We start from the raw sequence: 23,798 nt of genomic DNA on the forward strand, positions 1-23,798 counted from the left end.
CATTTTGTGACATATAAAAGACCCTTACTTCAACAGCTGTACTAATAACCCCTGATTTCTTATTGCCTTTCACTGTGCAAACTGATGCTTCAGACACAGGTTTGGGTGACTCAAAGCATTGATGGAGTTGAACACCCCACCTCATTATGTACCTCAGTTGGAAACTACTGGATCATGATCCAAGGTATGTTCAAGTGGAGCAGGAAGCCCTCGTGATCAAATGGGCTATTATCTAACTCAGGTATTACATTCTGGGACACGAGTTTGCTCTTGTAACGTCATGGCCCTTTGCAGTGGATGGACCTGCACAAGGATTCAAACCCTCGTGTCACCAGGTAGTTTCTTGACCTGCAGCCTTTCCAGTCCAGCATCGCCGGGGTACTCTCTACACCAACACTGATACGTTGTCTTGCATCCATGACCTCACTGCTAGGGTCACCCAATCTGACAAATCTGGGCTGTAGGGGAGTTACTATCACATGTGTGCACCTGGGGAACACTCTAAAGGCTGGCATGATTGTCATTTACTAATTTATTGCTGGGACATGAGGGGGCACTGTGTAATAACGTTCTCTCTTCTCCTTCCCCTCCTGCAGAAAGGAAGATTGACACATTACCAACCGTGATGTCACTTTCGGGGCCAGAATATATATTAAATATATAAATATATTAAAACAGCTTATTTTGTTTTCAAATAAGGACTCAAACTGACATTTTTGGAATTTCCATATTCAATCTTATGTTTATTTAACAATTTCAACATTATTACAATAATGATACATAGGTGCCATTTGCAATGAATTTCTTGCCACATTCAGTGTCAGATTCTGGTGTTTTTGCTTAGGGTAGCAATGCAATTTGGCATCCTTACCTCATGTCGTAAATGGTGTTCTAGTATCCTCCAATAAAGGTGATCATTGTGCTTTCAGCTTTAATACTACCAACTATTGCATTTTTCTAAACATGTTTTATGATTTAATTGGACAACCAGGCAATATTCTTAGCTAATTTACACCAATAGGGGGAATTCTACCATATAATACCAGGGATAACTATAAACCTTGACTCTAGAAGTGCTTACCTAATACCTTACCTTACACTTAATACCAGTGTAATCAGTAACGAGAAAAGATGACTCCAGGATGCTGAGCATAATACACTTTTCCAGTCATCTTCTGTGTTCTTTTGTCCAATTTAACCTTTTATTTTTATTTGACATTTATGCATATGACTTTTTCTTTGAAAGTCTCCCTCTTAGACCATCATCCTAGAATTTCATTTCAATGTCTTTTCCTCCATAAAGCAAGACCAGTTTGGAATTACAAGTTATCCTAACTTGCTGACCTTTGGGGATGCTGGAGTAAAACCAGAATACCCACAAGCTAACTTATATACAGTGGGATGCAAAAGTTTGGGCAACCTTGTTAATAGTCATTATTTTCCTGTATAAATCGTTGGTTGTTACGATACAAAATGTCAGTTAAATATATCATATAGGAGACACACACAATGATATTTGAGAAGTGAAATGAAGTTTATTGGATTTACAGAAAGTGTGCAATAATTGTTCAAACAAAATCAGGCAGGTGCATAAATTTGGGCACCACAAAAAAGAAATGAAATCAATATTTAGTAGATCCACCTTTTGCAGAAATTACAGCCTCTAAACGCTTCCTGTAGGTTCCAATGAGAGTCTGGATTGTGGTTGAAGGTATTTTGGACCATTCCTCTTTACAAAACATCTCTAGTTCATTCAGGTTTGATGACTTCCGAGCATGGACAGCTCTCTTTAACTCACACCACAGATTTTCAATTATATTCAGGTCTGGGGACTGAGATGGCCATTCCAGAATGTTGTACTTGTTCCTCTGCATGAATGCCTGGATTTTGAGCAGTGTTTCGGGTCGTTGTCTTGTTGAAAGATCCAGCCCCGACACAGCTTCAGCTTTGTCACTGATTCCTGGACATTGGTCTCCAGAATCTGCTGATACTGAGTGGAATCCATGCGTCCCTCAACTTTGACAAGATTCCCAGTCCCTGCACTGGCCACACAGCCCCACAGCATGATGGAACCACCACCATATTTTACTGTAGGTAGCAGGTGTTTTTCTTGGAATGCTGTGTTCTTTTTTCCTCCATGCATAACGCCCCTTGTTATGCCCAAATAACTCAATTTTAGTTTCATCAGTCCACAGCACCTTATTCCAAAATGAAGCTGGCTTGTCCAAATGTGCTTGAGCATACCTCAAGCGGCTCTGTTTGTGCTGTGGGTGGAGAAAAGGCTTCCTCTGCATCACTCTCACATACAGCATCTCCTTGTGTAAAGTGCGCCGAATGGTTGAACGATGCACAGTGACTCTATCTGCTGCAAGATGATGTTATAGGTCTTTGGTGCTGGTCTGTGGGTTGACTCTGACTGTTCTCACCATTCGCTGCTTCTGTCTATCCGAAATCTTTCTTGGTCTGCCACTTCGAGCCTTAACTTGAACTGAGCCTGTGGTGTTCCATTTCCTCGATATGTTCCTAACTGTGGAAACAGACAGCTTAAATCTCTGGGACAGCTTTCTGTATCCTTCCCCTAAACCATGATGGTGAGCAATCTTTGTCTTCAGGTCATTTGAGAGTTGTTTTGTGACCCCCATGTTGCTACTCTTCAGAGAAAATTAAAGGAGGAGGGAAACTTACAATTGACCCCCTTAAATACTCTTTCTCATTATAGGATTCATCTGTGTATATAGGTCAGGGGTCACTGAGCTTACCAAGCCAATTTGAGTTCCAATAATTAGTTCTAAAAGTTTTGGAATCAATAAAATGACAATGGTGCCCAAATTTATGCACCTGCCTGATTTTGTTTGAGCAATTATTGCACACTTTCTGTAAATCCAATAAACTTCATTTCACTTCTCAAATACCACTGTGTGTGTCTCCTATATGATATATTTAACTGACATTTTTTATCGTAACAACCAACGATTTATACAGGAAAATAATGACTATTAACAAGGTTGCCCAAACTTTTGCACCCCACTGTAGATATGGGGAAAACATGCAAATCCCATTCAGACAGCATGGCATAAACAAAATCCTAAAAAAATGAACAACCTTTGTAATTGGAACACATCCTACTGCCCCCATTTTTAGATACCACCACCACATATTTAGATAACTCCCGCAGCATTAAGAGTTCCAATATACTGCCCTCCTACACAGCTTAGAAGAAATACAGTATGTTAACCATAAAACCTTCAAAATATCCAGTGCCTTACCACATGTATAGAATCTTAATCTTTACAGTGGCATCAGCCACAGAGGTGGAATCAAAAACATCCAATATTTCTGGCATTGGCCCTTCTTGGAGGGTGTATCTGTCAAGATCAGTAGTTCCTTATAAGGAATTACTCTGCAGAGCACTCTGTTCTCATCAAAGTTTTGCTTCCATTGCTGAGAACAATCTGAGTGATGTCTTGACTACCCTTCCTGAGCCATTGAATGGCTTACCAGAATCTTTTCAAGTCTATCATAGTCATTTTTCATGGCCTCATCAAACTGCCCTCTCTGATGGTCATTCACAAGAGAAGCTCTTCTGAAGATGACAGTTAAATGCAACCTGAATAGAGGCAGCCATTAATCATTCCTAGCACACCATCACTGCCTATTTCAAGTGTTCCAGTTTTGGTGTGTTCTAAGAATTTAGAATAGAATTTCTATGTAAACAACAGTCATAGTTATCCATTATGCAACTTAATTTCACAATGTATTTACCTACTTTTTTACCAAAATAAATGTTACATGTACAGTACCAAGCCTTTGGGTGTATGCTTACACCAATCCAGGGCTTTAGCCTAAGGGTAAATGCAAAAGCTGTACACAAATGTGATTCCAACCATGTCTACCTGTTATTTTTTGTTTCTAGAGTCATTTTTCATTGCTAATATCTAAAATTCTGAAAACTGCTCTACTCTTGCCTGTCCTCCTAATGGTATTACAGCTGATCCTCTCCCTTCACTTTACAGTTGTTGATGAAAACACATTTCATCTCCACATGATTGTCTTGCACTGAGCCCAGCTGGGTTAATAGGGTTACTCAGTAGCCAGCACTCTCTATCATGACAGAAATTGTTTCAGTTGTTTTATCTGGACACTTCCCTTAGACCAATTTGCCAAGAGTAACTTATAAAGAGCATATAATTCAGACAACATACCTCTAAGAATTGTTAATCCACAAAAGCCACTCCACTACACCAATGTAACATTATTATTATTATTATTGTAGTAGTAGTAGTAGTAGTATTAGCAAGTTGAAGGATGATAATAGTGACGATAATTATTAACATAATCATTATGGTACTCATACTTTGAAATTAATGCATAGTATTTTAAAATAAAAAGAACAATAAGATATTGACTGGCAACACCTTTTATTAATTGGGTAATGCTGTGACTAAATATTCAACGTTAAAATTGTATTTGCATTTAAATTTTGAATTTTAGTATAACATACATTTTTACATGATTGTAAGCAATTTTGCCAGCTACAAAACTAAAGTAACTCATTAAGGTCTGTAAATAATTGAGTGTTTTAAAGCAAATGTCTGCAGTGTCTAGTTGTACAATCCCCTAATTAATTATGGATAGTGCCGTTTATATTGCGGATATGAAGGAATGCTGTTTTAGGTAAAATTAAGCAGGCGGTTAGAGTCTACGCCCAATGCCTCCATTTTTCAATTGGTGCTTCCCAGCAATCACGTCACGGGAGGTTATTTATTTATTTATTCCTTGGAATTATTAGGTCACACCGCTTATGAAAGGAACTGGCGTATACGCTGAAAAAACGGCTGTTTTAAACTGCGATCTCTTCTGTGGTGTTTCCTTTAACTGCGGCTCATCCAGCACTGCGGCTGTCCCCTCACCTGAACGCGTTCGTACTTGACTGCTAAAGAACACGAAGATACCGAGCCAATTCCGTACAGCCGCCAGCTCCTAGAAAACAAGAAATCTGCTTTCGATAAGTTAGCACGGTCCCTGAGATGCGCTCTGGACTTTTTGCAGCAAAATTATTGTGGAAGTGAGATTTTTAACATCACAGAAGCGGCAGTGTTTGTGTCTCTGGTAAGTTTCAAGTGGCAAATGAGAAAACACGGTGTATATAAATCGCAGAGATACCACGCCGAAGTGCCGCCCTGATGCTGAACTGATGCTTACTCTGCCTCTTGGTTTCTGATTGCATTTCAGTGAAAGGCCCTATATAAACAATACAGGCAGCCTGTCAAACCTATATTCGGTTAGGATGCCCTGTCAGGACTGTTTTCGTATTATGCCAGGACACACTGGACTCGAACGAACATGAATAGCCGTGATTTTAATCCGTAATTGCCGCACCATTCGAAAGTAGAACGATCCACTTCTGAATTTTAATTTCAGATTTTAAGAGAGTAAACATCGTCCCACGTTAACATGAAGATTTTAAACTGAAGGTAATCTAATAAGTACAATATAATAATTAGCTAAATGTTGATACTGTGGTTTTATGCAAGTTGAAATACTATAACGAGCACAATTTCTAACAATTTCAAAGCAAACTTGACCTCTGTGTATTTTTTAACAGAAAAAGAATATTATAATGTGATGAATCAATGCTGCTCCTTACCAAAACGATTTTGGGACTGGACACTAATGGTCTTGCGTAGTTTTTCTTGGGTGCATCTTACACTTTAAAGACTTGCGCCCTTCGCCACTCAGTTTAATAAAGTTAATCCCATTATTTCTGCAACGTACTGGTTATCATGTGTTAGGTAAAGTAATTACCATTGCCTCCTCGATTGATATTTAACACATCGCCTGCAGTGTAAAACTAGAAATGTCAGCATTTTCCTGAAAGCATTAAGCAAAAGAAAGTTAATTATCTTTGAATCACTGACTAAATGTGTCCGTCCATTAATTTTCCAAACCCACCATTGTCGTTAGAAGGAACTGAGGAGATGAAGTCAGTCCTTTTAGTATCATTGCACGTGTCAAGAGCCACTTGCCGACAGAGTGGTCTTCTGTCACTTTTATCCAGAATCACACATACCTGGCCAGGATAAAGTAATTCCCATAACTCAAATTTTATTTTTTTTTTCTCCAAATTCTTTTATACTGTATAATCTTGCATTCATTAGATTATTGAATGAGCAATTTTGTCTTCTTCAAAAAATCAGTCATGTCTGGTGTTAGGTTCACCATAATGCAGAATGCTTATGTGTATTGTAGCAGTAATATTTTCTTAGTAAATGAGAAAGTTAAGCTATAGACAGAATTGTTGCCATTTTTCCCAATGTCAAGGACAGAAGTGTACTTTAATCTTAGTTTGAAACAGAATCAGGAAGACCTGTTTTGTACAAGTATATCATTGTATCTTAAAATCACTTTATCCCAAAATGTCTTAAACTGAAATTTGTTAAAAAATTGAATTTTTAAAATTGAACTGTTTTTTCTAATGCATATGAGTATGAGTTTTCACCTCTGTATTTTATGTGTTTATATTTATTATTGTATTATTGTACTTCATTTTATGTATTTTTTTATTTTGTTGTTTTCTTTTCCTGTGGCTGGATTTCATTTTCATTAGTTTAGTTTTCTTTATTGTTTGTTTTTTTCCATACCCTGTACCCCTGTATTTTTTTTGAAAATTTATACTACATGCAAAAATACATCTTCTCCTGTGGGATCTGTAAAGTATGTAAAATAAAGCAGCTTTATTTGACTATTCTAGATATTACACACTATTTTATTTTTCGTAATGAAGAATTAAACATACTTTTTTCCTTTCCTGTTGTTCTTCCAATATTATTTTTGTAATCATTTAATATATTTTCTTAAGGTAATATTTAAAATATCTCTCCTGCTTATTCTTTTGTTTTGCCATTTTGCTGTTTTGGTAAGTAATGAATTAATAATTTAGTGATGGTTAGTAGTACATTACTTTAGTTGTTGAACATACTCTGTCAGCGCTGAATGACTTCATAATGAGAGCACAAACCAAAGGCCCTCTTTGGTTTTTATTTTTCTGTTCATGGGCAGTTTTTAAGAGTGACTTTAAACTAACGAGCCGTTTATTATTTATTTATGTGCAACAATTTTCTTAAAATCAAGCATGATGAGTTGTTCTGCTTAGCTCACAAATTGAAAGTAATGTGTTTATGTTAAGTGAAGGTGATAGAGGAGGGGTCTCTATAGTGGACATGCTTCCATCAAAATTTACATACTGACAATATTAATTTAGCACATTAAGCTTTGAGGTCAGGCAGAGCCCATGGGCTTTTTTGGTGAATGGCTGTAAAACTGAATAAAAGGCATTTATTCATAAGACAAAAATCCTGATTCCTATAAGGCAGCCATTTTTTTAAGAGTTTACACACATTTTTGAATTTTTGGGTTTAGCACATAGCCTGTACAAGCTGATGAAACATTAATTTTCTGAGGTCTTTGTGTATAGTATACAATGGGATGCATTGAACTTTAATTCTTATTTTTTTTCCTGCAAAAGGATGTTACATGTCAGGATATTTTCTTTTGTTGCATTTAAAGTAGGGGAAAGAAGTGTTTAGTGGAAAAAACTAGACTTTCAGCTTTCGTTTGGCACACTTACATGTGTATGCCTGTTCTCTGTATGTAGGATATCAGTTGAATTTTGTTTTTTTTTATCATTTATATATTTAACATCTTTCAGTCTTGTAATGTATAATATGTGATTTTTTTTAAGAATGTGCTTAATTACATGATTTATTTAAAAAAAATTAGAAGAATTTTTGGAGTGTTTTCTTATGATATGTTTAAGACCTCAGGCCTTGGAGGGATGGAGAAGTAAGAAATTTGTCTTGCACTTTATGCTCCACTGCATTTTATTAAGGCTCAGTGGTGTTTAAATATTGTGATTTAGGATGGTTGTGGAAGGTGTTTGACTTCATCCTGGGTTTCCTGAAACTACTGGTAAATTGATTTAGCAGTGTTTATGTGGTCATTATCATCCTGAAATAGGGGAACACCCTGAGGGAACAGTGCCTGCACCATAGTATTCACCTGTACAATGGGGTTGTATTCCTTGGCCCTTTTATCAACAGGCATAGCAATGTTTAAATCTAATGAACTCCACAAAATTGCTTCCCAACAAACATTAATTGTAGGATTAAGGTATCCTTTGGCTATTTTTATATATACATTTATTTAGACATACAAAATAGTATGTAGGGTGACTTACCAGACTGTATTACTCTTTCCATTGCACTGGAGTTCAGGGTTTGTGCTCCTTAAACCAGGTTATGCATCTTTGAAGGATGCACATTGTTTGTGAAAATCAGCCATGCCAAAAATTGAACCTTTGTGAGGTTCACAACATGCCATTTTGTTGCGACTGATTTAATTTCTGTGAATAATGTTTGAAGATGATTTTTTTGGCAGTTAAGAGAGATCCTGTGAATTGTCAATTTATAACTGTTGGTGACCTTTCACTGACCACTGTTTCCCTTTCCCAATGCAGATTGTCCATTTTTGGCCTGTGCTGTCATTATTTCTGTGAATAATTTAGCAGCAATTTGTACATCCTGGTAATTGGCAATTAATCTGACTTTATTTGCAGCTGCATTTTTAGTTGGGATTTAGTTAATTCAAAGTTTCATGTGGTACATGTAGTGCTGTTATTTTGTCTACTCCTTTACCTTATTAAGTTGAATACCGTTTCCAACCATTCTCACTGTTAAGTGTTATTCCTATGCTGACATAACTGCCTGCTTACCTCTATTCATAGAATATAAATTGTTGTCAATCTATTTAAGTCCCTTGAAGTCCATACCATAATTTCTGTTTGATTACAGAGAAAATTGTTATTGACATCTTCTTCCAGTTCAAGAAGCAGTGTCTGGCTACAAATCTTTTATATAATTGTCAGTTTGGGTTTGCTAAGCACATTCTGAGTAAAGCCAAGGGTTTAAACAAATCAAAATAGGTTCAGTTTTGCTTTCCAAAAAAAGTACACAATAGATAACATAAAAGCAAAAGAAGAAAATAGCACCTCTGCTATCATTCTGGACTTGACTTTACAGGACTGAACACTATATGTCATGTGGGGTAGCATATCAACTAGCCCATGTTCCAAGTACAACACCAAACTAATTTACCTGTAATCACTTTCTCTCTGTCTCTCTTCCCTCTGCCACTTAATCGCCTATCAATAGGTTTTTATCCCTTTACACCCGTTACTGCTGGAGTAGGATTGAACCATCTTTAGCACTGAACTGGATTAAATTAATAGAAACTGGAGCTGCCAGTCCAATCTGGTTTGTAGTTGTTTATGAATAATCCAACATGATCAGTAAAAGTGATGATACATATATTTACTTTAAAAGTATTACTTTTCATTTCCATATTGAATACTCTTTTAGCCTGAACCTTTGGAAAAAAAAAGGTTTTTATATTCTGATCAGGCAACATGGTTCAGTGGTTAAAGCATACAACAGTTGATTAACAGTTAAAAATGCTATTTCAAAAACCCAACTAGGAGAAATAAGAACTACCTTCAAATATTGCTTGAACTACCTATGCTTTAATATTGGGTAAATGATGCTCCTTACAAATTATCATGTGGTTTATTCACATTATCAAAGTACAAATAATGCAGTATATACATACCCTTGCATAGATAGACATACTGTAAGATAAATCATGTTATAGTTGCAAAAATAACACAAGTGATGTAGAAGCAGCAGGCACAGCTGGAAGGAACACTAGCATGATGTTCCAGTAACAAAAGTAAAGCTTTCCTGAAAGGACCTTGGAAATATTTACTTGCCCTCAATACAGAGTGCTTGTTGTGTAAGGTGCAGAGGAAGGCTGTAACCAAGGTGTAGTAGCGATGGAATAGAAGCTTAAACTAAAATGAAGAGAGGAATGCTTCGAGTACCATTGAGGTTGATTAGTGTGATCTTTTCACCTAGTGCATTTGAAGCCCTCCTTTTATTCGGTCCACATCCAGGGTCATGATTTCAGGCTTGGATTCCATTCAGTTGCAATTAAGTATTACTTGCAAATGTTTGTAACAACAGTCAACACAATATGCATTTATTATGATATTGGTACAGTTTCAGAGATCCTGTTTTAATTGTTCAGGTTAGCTAGTGTCATATAAACAGGGAGGGCTGTTTTTTTAAGTCACTACAAGCATTATATGTGTAATTGAAATATTAAAAATACATGCAGTCTCTTTATAAAAAGTTCCAAATTTGGGTACATTACAGTATGGCACAGACACCCATTCAAGGGGCTTATTTGTCAGCAAGAAAAAATATAAGCAACTTTAGCCCCCTCATTTGCATGCCTAATAAACCTATAAAAGTTTTTTTCTTCCCTGACATAACTCTAATGAGGAGGAGGGGGGTTTGGTTCAGCTAAATTAAGCATTTTGATGTTTTCTTTGAAAGTCAAAATTTCATTAGGGCATTGCTACAAGACCATTTATTCCCTAATAGCAGTAACCTCATCCCAAGGCAAGTGAACTCAGTAACAACGTAAAACATCTCAAGATCATTTAAGATCGTATGTATAGGATCTCATGATGTTGTGTGCAGCCTGTCATTGTGTTAAAATTGTATCTTTTTGTTTAGCAGTATAATTCATTTTTGTGTATTTTGTTCTTTTTTCCTTGCTCCCTTGTCTGTTCTCTGTTGACATTTTTTTGTATTATTTGTAATAGGGATGTCACAAGAACTGATATTTTGGTACCAAGACAATAATAAAATTCTGAAAATGTAATGGTACTAGCAGTATTGGTAGTACAGAATGAAAGTCGGTACTGCACTTGTGTGTGTGTCTGCAAGTATATGAAGTACACGAGTACAATGAGTAAACATGAGTAAAAACTATACTGTATATTAAAATGGTTCACAGTGTTGATGATACAGCACCATATCAACAAATTTTGAAAAGAAAAACTGTTAAAGCCACTGTCTAAACTTCCTAAGTGGCTTATACAGTTCAGGTTTGCAGGAAAGCCTCGCACACACCCACAGTTATGAGCAGGTAGCAGTTGTAGTATGTAAAATCAACCCATTTTTCAAATAAAGTGGCTATATGGTGTGTCTACACTGGCAATTAAATGAGCTAGTCCATCTGTTAATAACAAAATAAAATTAATTTCGTGGTTCATTATATTTACATATAGTCATCATTAATATGGAATAATTGTTGAGGCACGCAGTGAACAGGAGGGAAAAGCAGCATTCGAACATTGGAACATTAGAAATATCTTGAAGAGAACAGAACATTAAGCCTAACAAAGTCCACCAATCCAATCCACTTAATTTCTCCAAAATAATATCAAGTCGAGTTTAGAATGTCCCTAAAGTCCTACTGTCTATGACAGTACTTGCTAACTTATTACATGTGTCTAGTTTTCCCTTTGTAAAGAAAAACTTGTAACGTTTGTGTGAAGTTCACCCTTAACAAGTTTACAACTGTGTATTTGTACACAAGCTAAGTAATAACAAAGTCTGATCGCTCATAAAAAATACTTTGAGAGGAGCACAACAAAAGTTTATTTAAAAGATTTCTGAAATTACAGATTATTTTAAAACTGAAAAGACAGATTTCACACAGAAAGCTTTAAAGTTTGGACAAATATAAAAAAGGAGAGACAGACTTACAATTAAAGCACCATGAGTCTATAACATTACATAACAACAAAATTTGAATTAATTTGACTGATCCATTAAAAATTATTCTTTTGCAAGTTTTTTAATCAGCTAATGATGCAAATATTAATCTTACAATTGCAAATGTTACAAACCTAATAGAGTGATTCTCTGACTAACTACATTTTAAAAAGCATGTCAGAAAAATAGCTTTAAAGATTATCTTTAAATAAAAATATTCTTAATTATCTAGGATTTCACCAATTCAACAGTACAGATGTAACATTTGTACTTTACTTTTAGTATTGATTTTAAGCAGTGTCCTGAAGAGAAAAAAGAGAAAATGTTAGAGAATAAAGTCAGAATGTGAACATGGCAATATAAACCAGTTAGTTTCTGATGATGTCATTCTTTATAAAGAGTCAGTCAGTCATTTTCCAACCCGCTATATCCTAACACAGGGTCACAGGGGTCTGCTGGAGCCAATCCCAGCCAACACAGGGCGCAAGGCAGGAACAAACCCGGGCAGGCTGCCAGCCCACTGCAAGGCATACAAACACACACCCACACTCCAAATACACACTAGGGACAATTTAGGATTGCCAATGCACCTAACCTGCATGTCTTTGGACTGTGAGAGGAAACCGGAGCACCCAGAGGAAACCCACACAGACACGGAGAGAACATGCAAACTCCACGCAGGGAGGACCCGGGAACTGAACCCAGGTCTCCTTACAGCAGCACTACCACTGTGCCACTGTGCTGCCCTTCTTTATAAACAATATGCTGAAATTCTCCAAAGATTATAACATAGACACTAGGGAATCCCATTGTCTATCACACACTAAAATTTAAACCCTGTATAATTTTTTGATGTTTATGAATGTATAAACTAGTTTAAATAAAAATGATAGTAGATTAATTACTTGATGGCTATAAAAGCAACATCAAACTGTTGTTACTGGTAATATTTATATATTTTTATTCTATTACAAAAATACACAGTATTGTTTGCATGAATAATGAATAACATTTTTTTTACCATGATATCAAATAGATATCAAGTTTACAAAAATTTCATTGGTCTTGGTATAAAATGCAAAAATTCTGGTATAATGACATCTCTAATTTGTAATATTGTCCCAGTCAGTTAGAAGTGCTTAGGCCTCAGCCATTTCTTTTAAGTATTGAAGTTTTTTTTTAAGTTTCCAGCACTGAAATCATAATATAATTGTCTGTCAAGGAGAGAATGAAGAAGGTCAGAGGATAGTGGATTTTGCCAAAAGAATGGACATGGCTGTGGTGAATACATATTTTAAGAAGAGGGAGGAACATAGGGTGATGTATAAGAGTGGAGGAGGATGCACACAGGTAGATTACATCCTATGCAGAAGAGTCAATCAGAAGGAGATTGAAGACTGCAAAGTAGTGGCAGGGGAAAATGTAGTTAAACAGCATGGGATGGTGGTCTGTAGGATGACATTGGAGATCAAGAAGAGGAAGAGAGTGAGGGCAGAGCCAAGGATCAAATTGTGGAAGTTGAAAAAAGAAGACTGCAAGGTTTAATTTAGGGAGAAGGTGAGACACGCGCTGGGTGATAGTGAGGAATTACAGCAAGAAGGGTGCTTGGCGTGACATCTGGACAGAGGAAGGAGGAAAAGGAAACCTTGTGATTGAATGGGGAAATACAGGAGAATATACAGAGGAAGATGATGGCAAAGAAGAAGTGGGATAGTCAGAGAGGTGCAGAAAGTAGACAAGAGTACAAGGAGATAAGGCGCAAGGTGAAAAGAGAGATGGCGAAGGCTAAAGAAAAAGCGTATGATGAGTTGTATGAAAGGTTGGACACTAAGGAGGGAGAAAAGGACCTGTGCCGATTGGCTAGACAGAGGGACCGAGCTGGGAAACATGCGCAGCAGGTTAGGGTAATAAAGGATAAAGATGGAAACATACTCACAAGTGAGGAGAGTGTGTTGAGCAAATGGAAAGAGTACTTTGAGAGAGGCTTATGAATGAAGAGAAGTGAGAGAGAAGAGGTTGGATGATGTGGAGATAGTGAATCAGGAAGTGCAACGGATTAGCAAGGAGGAAGTAAGGACAACTATGAAGAGGATGAAGAATGGAAAGGCCGTTGGTCCAGATGACATACCTGTGGAAGCATGGAGGTGTTTAGGAGAGATGGCAGTGGAGTTTTTAACCAGATTGTTTAATGGAATCTTGGAAAGTGAGAGGATGCCTGAGGAGAAGAGAAGAAGTGTACTGGTGCCAATATGTAAGAATAAGGGGGATGTGCAGGACTGCAGTAACTACAGGGGAATAAAATTGATGAGCCACAGCATGAAGTTATGGGAAAGAGCAGTGGAAGCTAGGTTAAGAAGTGAGGTGATGATTAGTGAGCAGCATTATGGTTTCATGCGAAGAAAGAGCACCACAGATGCAATGTTTGCTCTGAGGCTGTTAATGAAGAAGCATAGAGAAGGCCAGAAGGAGTTGCATTGCATCTTTGTGGACCTGGAGAAAGCATATGACAGGGTGCCTTGAGAGGAGTTGTGGTATTGTATGAGGAAGTCAGAAGTGGCAGAGAAGTATGTAAGAGTTGTACAGGATATGTACAAGGTAAGTGTGACTGTGGCGAGGTCTGCTGTAGGAGTGATGGATGCATTCAAGTTGGAGGTGGGATTACATCAGGGATCGGCTCTGAGCCCTTTCTTATTTGCCATGGTGATGGACAGGATGACAGATGAGATTAGACAGAAGTCCCTGTGGACTATGATGTTTGCTGTTGGCATTGTGGTCTGTAGCGATAGTAGGGAGCAGGTTGAGGAGACCCTGGACAGGTGGAGATATGCTCTAGAGAGGACAGGAATGAAGTTCAGTAGGAACAAGACAGAATACATGTGTGTAAATGAGAGGGAGGTGACTGGAATGGTGAGGATGCAAGGAGTAGAGTTGGCAAAGGTGGATGAGTTTAAATATTTTGGGTCAGCAGTACAGAGTAATGGGGATTGTGGAAGACAGGTGAAAAAGAGAGTGCAGGCAGGGTGGAATGGTTGGAGAAGAGTGTCAGGAGTGATTTGTGACTGACGGATATCAGCAGAAGTGAATGGGAAGGTCTACAGGATGGTAGTGAGACCAGCTATGTTTTATGGGTTGGAAACGGTTTCACTGACCAGAAAGCAGGAGACAGAGCTGGAGGTGGCAGAGTTAAGTTGCTAAGGTTTGCAGAGGGTGTGATGAGTATGGACAGGATTAGAAATGAGTACATTAGAGAGTCAGCTCAGGTTGGACAGTTGGGAGACAAAGTCAGAGAGACGAGATTGCGTTGGTTTGGACATGTGCAGAGGAGAGATGCTGAGTATATTGGGAGAAATATACTAAGGATAGAGCTGCTAGGCAAAGATGTAGTGAGAGAGGACATACAGGTGATGGGAGATTCAGAGGACAGAAAGATATGGAGGAAGATGATCTGCTGCGCCAACCCCTAATGGGAGCAGCCAATAGAAGAAGAAGAAATTAATTTTTAGTTGCAGCATTTGGACTTTATTCAAATATGGTATCCAATACAAAATATATTTGCTGGAAAAAGTGATTTATAGGTTAATTGACAAATATAGATCATATTTGAAATACATTTTGCTAATTTGTGAATCAGGAATGGTTTAATACTTCATCTTCTCTTAAATATGAATGGTACAAAGTAGAGTTGTGGCACCCTGTGCACTGGCACTGATGTAGGATCCCAGAATGGGTGTTAATAGACATAACTGAAGGATGAGCAAAGTAAGTCACAGACTAAAAAGTATGCCAAAATAGAATTATGGTTTACTCCAATCATGCCAAATCTACTGTATTTACAAAACAAATGTCTTGCAAAAATATTCAAAAAGTTCAAGGCAAAAACACTAACAAAATGAGAAAAATATGTCCAATTGCTATATACAATGTTCACAGTGGTTCCTAAACGAAAGTGATTAAAAAACAACAGAAAGAATCTTTATCCTCCTTCTTCCAACTTAAAGAGTTCATGAAGGCCAAACTGAAAAATAATCAAAATCAAAAAGTAAAAAAATTTAGCACAAGGAAAACACACAAAGTGTAAAGAAAAATTAGCACCCTGAAGCACAGATTCCTTCTACCCAAACTATTAAAGGAAGTGACTCGGATTGTTACAACCACTATATACAGGGGCAAAATGTATCTTTAATAGTAGCCTGGATGTACAAGCAAACCATCAAGCCCAACTCCCGGCTGTTGGTTTTTTGGACCATGATTTTATACCGCAAGCTGTTTCATCTATCCAGTCCATATTTACGTTGCCCGAATCCCCCAGTAATCCGTTACGTTGGGAGGTATACCGGGCACCAACCCCCATTCATGTGTAGTCCACCTTTTAACCTACCAGCACTAGCGCGTGCATCCACCTAGTGTATGCTGTGAACCTTGACCCACTTTTATTTCTTCCTCAATCGCACCTGGGTAACTTTTTGTGACATCCACTCAGAAACTGATCACTTCATCATTCTAACCAATTTTCCCTAATTTACACCTAGCAATTTCTCCATCTTTTCTGAAAGAGTTATGGGAGTGCGCCTAAGCACTTGACCATCGGAAACCACTCCAAAAATGGCTTTGGAACTGGCTAGTTTAATCCCCACGACTTGCTCTTGTTTTAGTAATAAGTCTAATTATTCATTTATTTATTTATTTTTTAATAATTTTATTGTAATCATTCCATTCAAATCGATAATTTTTTACAAAAATAGGATTGAGATTGAAAAACAAGTCGACCCCCACCCTGGAGAGAGAGAGCATGGCCAACAGGTTAAAACTTAAGGCTTGTAAACATACCTAAATTGATGAGTTTAATAGACCAATAGAGATTAATGGAGAAGAAAAAGAAATGTGGAGATAATTGCTTCCTCTGTGCTTTAAGAGCTTATTCTAAAATATTATTGATTAGATCCTGTCAGGTTTTGAATAAATTCTGTACAGATCCTCTAACTGAATATTTGATTTTTTCCAATTTCAAATAGTATAAAATATCAGTTTCCCACTGAACTTAAAAGAGGAGAGTTAGGATTCTTCCAGTTTAGCAAAATAAGTCTGCGTGCCAGAAGTGTAGTGAATTCAATCACAGTTTGTTTGTCCTTCTCCACTTTAAACCCATTTGGAAGAGCACCAAACACACCTGTTAATGGCTTAGGAGGGATTGTGACACTGGCTGTCTGAAAGGCACTTAAAAATTGTGTTCCAAAATGATGTTAATTTGGTGCAGGCTCAAAACATGTGACTCAGCGAGGCTGGGACTTGTGTGTCCCAATGATCCTAGGAGCTATGTTGTCCGGGCTTTATGCCCCTGGTAGGGCCACCCAAGGCAAACTGGTCCTAGGTGAGGGATAAGACAAAGAACGGTTCAACACCTCCAATGAAGAATAAAAACTGTGGACGACGTTTTCCCTTGCCCGGACGCAGGTCACCGGGTCCCCCCTCTGGAGCCAGGCCTGGGGGTGGGGCTCGATGGAGAGCGCCTGGTGGCCGGGCCTGCACCCATGGGGTGGAAGAGGTAACGTGGGTCCTCCTTCCCATGGGCTCACCACCTATGGGATGGGCCAAGGAGGTCAGGTGCAGTTTGAGTTGGGTGGTGGCCGGAGGCGGGGACCTTGGCGGTCTGATCCTCGGCTACAGAAACTGGCTCTTGGGACGTGGAATGTCACCTCTCTGAAGGGGAAGGAGCCTGAGCTAGTGCGCAAGGTTGAGAGGTTCCGGCTAGATATAGTCGGACTCACCTCGACACACAGCTTGGACTCTGGAACCAATCTCCTTGAGAGGGGCTGGACTCTCTACCACTCTGGAGTTGCCCCCGGTGAGAGGCCGAGCCGGTGTGGGCATACTTATTGCCCCCCGACTTGGAGCCTGTGCGTTGGGGTTTACCCCGGTGGATGAGAGGGCGGCCTCCCTCCTCCTTCGGGTGGGGGGAAGGCTCCTGACTGTTGTTTGTGCGTGTACGCCGAACAGAAGTTTGGAGTATCCACCCTTTTTGGAGTCTCTGGAGGGAGTGCTAGAGGGCATACCTTCTGGGATTCCCTGTTTTGCTGGGAGACTTCAATGCCACGGGCAATGACAGTGAGACCTGGAAGGGCGTGATTGGAAGGAATGACCCCCCCAATCTGAACCCGAGCAGTGTTTTTTTATTGGACTTCTGTGCTCACCACGGTTTGTCCATAACTAACACCATGTTCAAGCATAAGGGTGTTCATATGTGCACTTGGCACCAGGACACCCTAGGCCTCAGTTCGATGATTGACTTTGTGGTTGTGTCATCGGACTTGCGGCCATATGTCTTGGACACTCGGGTGAAGAGAGGGGCGGAGCTGTCAACTGATCACCACCTGGTGGTGAGTTGGCTTCGATGGTGGGGGAAGATGCCGGTCAGACCTGGTAGGCCCAAACGTGTTGTGAGGGTCTGCTGGGAACGGCTGGCAGAGTCCCCTGTCAGAAGTAGCTTCAACTCCCACCTGGGGCAGAACTTTGACCACGTCCCGAGGGAGGTGGGGACATTGAGTCCAATGGGCCATGTTCCGTGCCCCTATTGTTGAGGCGGCTGACCGGAGCTGTGGCCGTAAGGTGGTCAGTGCCTGTCGCGGCAGCAATCCCCAAACCCGTTGGTGGACACCGGCGGTGAGGGATGCCGCCAAGCTGAAGAAGGAGTCCTATAGGACCTTTTGTCCTGTGGGTCTCTGGAGGCAGCTGATAGGTACCGGCAGGCCAAGCGGAATGCGGCTTCAGTTGTTGCTGAAGCAAAAACTCGGGCATGGGAGGAGTTTGGAGAGGCCATGGAGAATGACTTTCGGACGGCTTTGAGGAGATTCTGGTCCGGCGTCTCAGGAAGGGGAAGCAGTGCAGTGTCAACACCGTATATGGTCGGTGGGGGGAGTACTTCGAAGACCTCCTCAATCCCACTAACATGCCTTCCAATGAGGAAGCAGAGCCTGGGGACTCTGAAGTGGGCTCTTCCATCTCTGGGACTGAAGTCACCGAGGTGGTCAAAAAACTCCTTGGTGGCAGGGCCCCGGGGGTGGATGAGATACCGAGTTCCTTAAGGCTCTGGATGTTGTAGGACTGTCTTGGTTGACACGCCTCTGCAACATCGCATGGACATCGGGACAGTGCCTCTGGATTGGCAGACCGGGGTGGTGATCCCTCTTTAAAAGGGGACCGAGGGTGTGTTCCAACTATAGAGGGATCACACTCCTCAGCCTCCCTGGAAAAGTCTATTCGGGGGTTCTGGAGAGGAGGGTCTGTTGGATAGTCGAACCTCAGATTCAGGAGGAACAGTGTGGTTTTTGTCCTGGTCGCGGAACAGTGGACCAGCTCTACACCCTTAGCAGGATCCTGGAGGGTGCATGGGAGTTTGCCCAACCAGTCTACATGTGCTTTGCGGACTTGGAAAAGGCGTTCGACCCGTCCCTCGGGAATCCTGTGGGGGGTGCTCCGGGAGTATGGGGTACCGGACCCCCTGATAAGAGCTGTTCGGACCCTGTACAACCGGTGTCAGAGCTTGGTCTGCATTGCCGGCAGTAAGTCGAGCCTGTTTCGCTGCCCTTTGTCACCGATTCTGTTCATAACTTTTATGGACAGAATTTCTAGGCGCAGCCAGGGTGTTGAAGGGGTCCGGTTTGGTGGACTCAGGATTGGGTCACTGCTTTTTGCAGATGATGTTGTCCTGTTTGCTTCATCAGGCCATGATCTTCAGCTCTCTGGAGCGGTTCGCAGCTGAGTGTGAAGCGGCTGGGATGAGAATCAGCACCTCCAAATCCGAGACCATGGTCCTCAGCTGGAAAAGGGTGGAGTGCCCTCTCAGGGTTGGGGGCGAGATCCTGCCCCAAGTGGAGGAGTTTAAGTATCTCGGGGTCTTGTTCACGAGTGAGGGAAGAATGGATTGTGAGATTGACAGGCGGATCGATGGGGCATCTGCAGTGATACGGGCTCTGCATCGGTCTGTCATGGTGAAAAAAGAGCTGAGCTGTAAGGCAAAGCTCTCAATTTACCAGTCGATCTACATTCCTACCCTCACCTATGCTCATGAGCTATGGGTAGTGACCGAAAGAATGAGATCGCGAATACAAGCAGCTGAAATGAGTTTCCTCCGCAGGGTGTCTGGGCTTTCCCTTAAAGATAGGGTGAGGAGCTCAGTCATCCCGTAAGGGCTCAGAGTAGAGCCACTGCTCCTCCGCATCGAGAGGAGTCAGATGAGGTGGCTCGGGCATCTGATCAGGATGCCTCCTGGACGCTTCCCTGGTGAGGTGTTCCGGGCACGTCCAACCGGGAGGAGGCCCCGGGGAAGACCCAGGACACGCTGGAGGGACTGTGTCTCCCGGCTGGCCTGGAAAATGCCTTGGGATTCTCCTGGAAGAGCTGGAAGAAGTGGCCGGGGAGAGGAAAGTCTGGGCTTCTCTGCTTAAGCTGCTACCCCCGCGACCCGACCTCGGATAAGCGGAAGAGGATGGATGGATGGATGAATGATATATACAGTACCATATCATCTGCATATAGAGAAATTTTCTGTTCCGGTCCTTCACGGCTTGCTCTTCTTAGGTACCCCATGCACAAATGTCAGTAAAATGTTGTGCCGCTACTGTGTTAACCTGCGAAGGAGCACTAAAACATGAATGAAAACTCTATTTCTCCTACGTCGTTTCCCATATCCATGATAGGCTGAGCAGTTATGTCTATATTTTTTTCCACAGCCACGGAACTTCAACCATCACAAGGGTTCATATGAGAACCTAACAAGCAATCTGTGAGCTTTCCATTGTATATCTATATATATAATTCACTAAGTCGCCCAACCATGGGATATCCACGACAGAGCCACACCCGCCAACTCACAGAGCCCCGTCCACCAACTCTAAGACCATGGGATACACACAACAGAGCCCCTCCTTCCAACTCTAACCCTCCTCCCGCGCCATGGGATACGCACGACAGAGCCCCACCCGCCAACTCTAATCCTCCTTCCGCGTCCACTCTCACTCTCGAGGCATGCGTACTGCCTGTTCATGTGCCCACACGCAACACCTCACCAAACACAGCCTCAGCTGCTTTTGTCTCTGCTACAGTACATATGAACCTCTGAGCCACGTTGACTTTTCATTGTTCTTTTCAATTCCGGCTGTCTATCTATATATATAATTCACTAATTCGCCCGACCATGGAATACGCATGACAGAGCCAAGCCCACCAACTCACAGAGCCCCACCCACCAACTCTAAGACCATGGGATACGCATGACAGAGCCCCACCCACCAACTCTAACCCGGCTCCCGCGTCATGGGATACGCACTACAGAGCCCCGACCGCCGACTCTAATCCTCCTTCCGCGTCCACCGTTGCTTTCGAGGCATGTGTACTGCCTGCTCATGTGCCCGCACGCAAGACCTCACCAAAGACTGCCTCAGTCGCTTTCTTCTCTGCTATAGTCCATATGAACCTCTGAGCCACGTTGATTTTTCATTGTTCTTTTCGATTCCAGCTGTGTATATATATATAATTCACTAAGTCGCCCGACCATGGGATATGCACGATAGAGCCACGCCCGCCAACTCACAGAGCCCCGCCCACCAACTCTAACCCTTCTCCCACGTCATGGTATACACACGACAGAGCCGCGCCCACCAACTCTAATCCTCCTTCCGCATCCACCCTCGCTCTCGGGGCATACATACTTCCTGCAAATGTGCCAGCAAGAGGTCTCTGTAATGGCAATAGACTTTCTGTTACCAGCAGTCACCGCAATGTACTGGAGTGTAAAACTATCGCGGCTGCTACCTCATAAACTGTCCTTATTCCCCGGATTTCAATGACCCCATCAGATTCAAATTTGCCTTTTACTTTTACAAACAATTTCCTGTTAGATTGGCCTTTGCAATGACAATTAATAAGGCACAGGGCCAAGCTTTCAAAAACATATGACCGTATCTGCCAAAACCAGTTTTCAGGCATAGACAATTGTATGTTGCTCTCTGCAGAGTTCCATCTTTTCATTCACTCACAGTCGTATCCTAAAATCCACCCCATTTGGTCAAATGTGTCTTTCAGGATGTCTTCACCCATCAATGAATAATTATGCAGCGTATGCTATGCCGCAGGTTGGCTAGTAATCTAATAAATTTAAATAGCAAAGAAAAAACTCTATTCTGCTCCATTGGAATATTCTTGCTAAATAACAGGAAACAATACTAAACACACAGTACTGTGGGAGGAAAACCGGAGCGTCGAAAGAAAAACCCCGTTTAACCTAGTAGAAGCAACTTTTTCTCTGGCCATGGTGGTTCTCCATAAAAGTCTACCAAACCTGATAAGAAGCTTATGAATTTCTTTGCAGAGTATTCATAATAAGCCCACACATCTACAACTAACAAAGCTTTAAAAATTCTTACACAGTCACATTAAATTATAAATCAGAGTAATTAAGATGAAGTTAAAATAAAGAGATACAATAATAGTTATGTGTTACAGGGCTATATCTTTATTTCTTAGCTTAGAAATTGTATGTTACCAGACCTGTAGATGATGAACATGTGTAAAAACCAACCTGTGTTGCATCTTTTTCCTTACAGACACAATGGGGGTGCTGATGTCCAAAAGGCAAAGTGTGGAGAAGGTGCAGAAAGTAAGTGTGGTTGTGTCAGCCTTTAAAGAAGGCCTTAAAGACAAGCCTACATTTGCCTGTCGGCCTGAGCAACCAAATTTTACCCAAGAACAAAATGCAATACCTACTGAGACGAAACCGCAAGAAAACGATAATGAGTCAAAGCAGGAGTCATCTAGTTCCCACTTTACAGCTAAGGATGATGCAACAACAGCCTGGTCCAGACTTCGTGATGGCCGAGGTTTGGAGCCAGAGGAGATTCAGTGGGCTCATCAACTTACTCCTCCTGCATTCATCCGACCAAAAAGGAAAATTGATGATGATCAGCCTATTGATATTAATTTGGAGGAACAAGAGCAGGTAGGATCTTTTTTCATTAATCAGTCTTTTGTCAGTTAATCATGCCAACATGCAAAAATGTAATGAGTTCTCTCAATGTTTTAATTTGTAGACATGTTACCAATTGTAAAAATTAATGGAACATATAATAAATAACACTTACGAATTTTTAGAGTCAATGTTGTAGAGAGGTCATTGAGAGTTTCATACTGTACTGAAATCATATGTTAGAAAAAAGTATCCTACATGACCAACATATTTAAATGTTCACCTTCATTTCCCAATGCCACTGGGCTTTTTGGACAAACCGCTATATAGTTTCAGACAACTAGCACCTTCAAGGCATCCATTGTGACACTGCTGGTGATGCTGACCAATAATTTCATTTACATATATTATTTACTTATTTTTTTATTATTGTACAATGTGTTATTTAAGGTGCTACTTAAGATGTAATTCATTCTTAATCATGTATACACCTGATATTTACACATTAAAGTTAAAACAACACACAGTGTTTTTAGTGTTTCCAGTTTACTTGTTGATACTTAATAGCCTTGATTCTAACAGGCTTGAGATTTGTGTATAATTATTTTCCAAGGTATTGACAATTAAGTAACAAATGAAAAAATAAGAATGATGTGAGTTTGTGTGTACTGTGCTGTAAGTTTTTTTTTTCGAACAGGATCTCAATGCAGTGTTTGTACTGTTACACTTCTTTCTCTCATATACAGAGGTTGAACTATCTGCTGATGTCACCCTTTCTCTTGGTTGTACTAAGAGTTTGGTACTGTGAATTATTTCTGCATTATTCAAATTCAGAGTTTTCTCCTAAAAGCTTAATTTTTGTTTGGTACAATTTGACTGAACGTTATTTTATTGTGCTTTTTTCCCTTTAGAAAGGTTTTTCTGTTGTATTTTTTAAATGCCCAAGCTCAACGGAACTTTGTGAGTGAGGGATGTGTGGTGGCGGTTGTAGCGCAGTTCAACGGTAGGACAATAAATATAGCTGGCTTAAGAGTAAATAAGTACAGTATATGGGATTCCCAGGAAGGAAGGAAGTAAAGGAATACCAGATAATGTGGGAAAATCATGTGCAAGCTGACAAACATTGGTGCTAACAGGAAGGCAAGGGTAAAGACTACATA

The 23,798-nt window shown here is 40.5% G+C and overlaps 1 protein-coding gene across 3 annotated transcripts in view; it reads left to right on the top strand.

The window, feature by feature from the left end:
* Positions 1-4,740: 4,740 nt before the first annotated feature.
* The window catches only part of phf24 (PHD finger protein 24), a 333,884-nt gene continuing 314,826 nt past the window's right edge, over positions 4,741-23,798 (top strand). For 2 of the 3 annotated variants that reach the window (XM_039759158.1, XM_039759159.1), the window contains exons 1-2: positions 4,742-5,109; positions 22,280-22,671. In XM_039759158.1, coding sequence (XP_039615092.1) covers positions 22,285-22,671 — 387 coding nt within the window. In that variant the 5' untranslated portion in view covers positions 4,742-5,109; positions 22,280-22,284. Of the gene's footprint in view, positions 5,110-22,279; positions 22,672-23,798 lie in introns of all 3 variants that reach the window. The other variant, XM_039759156.1, reaches the window with a different exon arrangement.

Source organism: Polypterus senegalus, chromosome 7, assembly GCF_016835505.1.
Source record: "Polypterus senegalus isolate Bchr_013 chromosome 7, ASM1683550v1, whole genome shotgun sequence".
In the NCBI taxonomy this organism is placed as follows: domain Eukaryota; kingdom Metazoa; phylum Chordata; class Cladistia; order Polypteriformes; family Polypteridae; genus Polypterus; species Polypterus senegalus.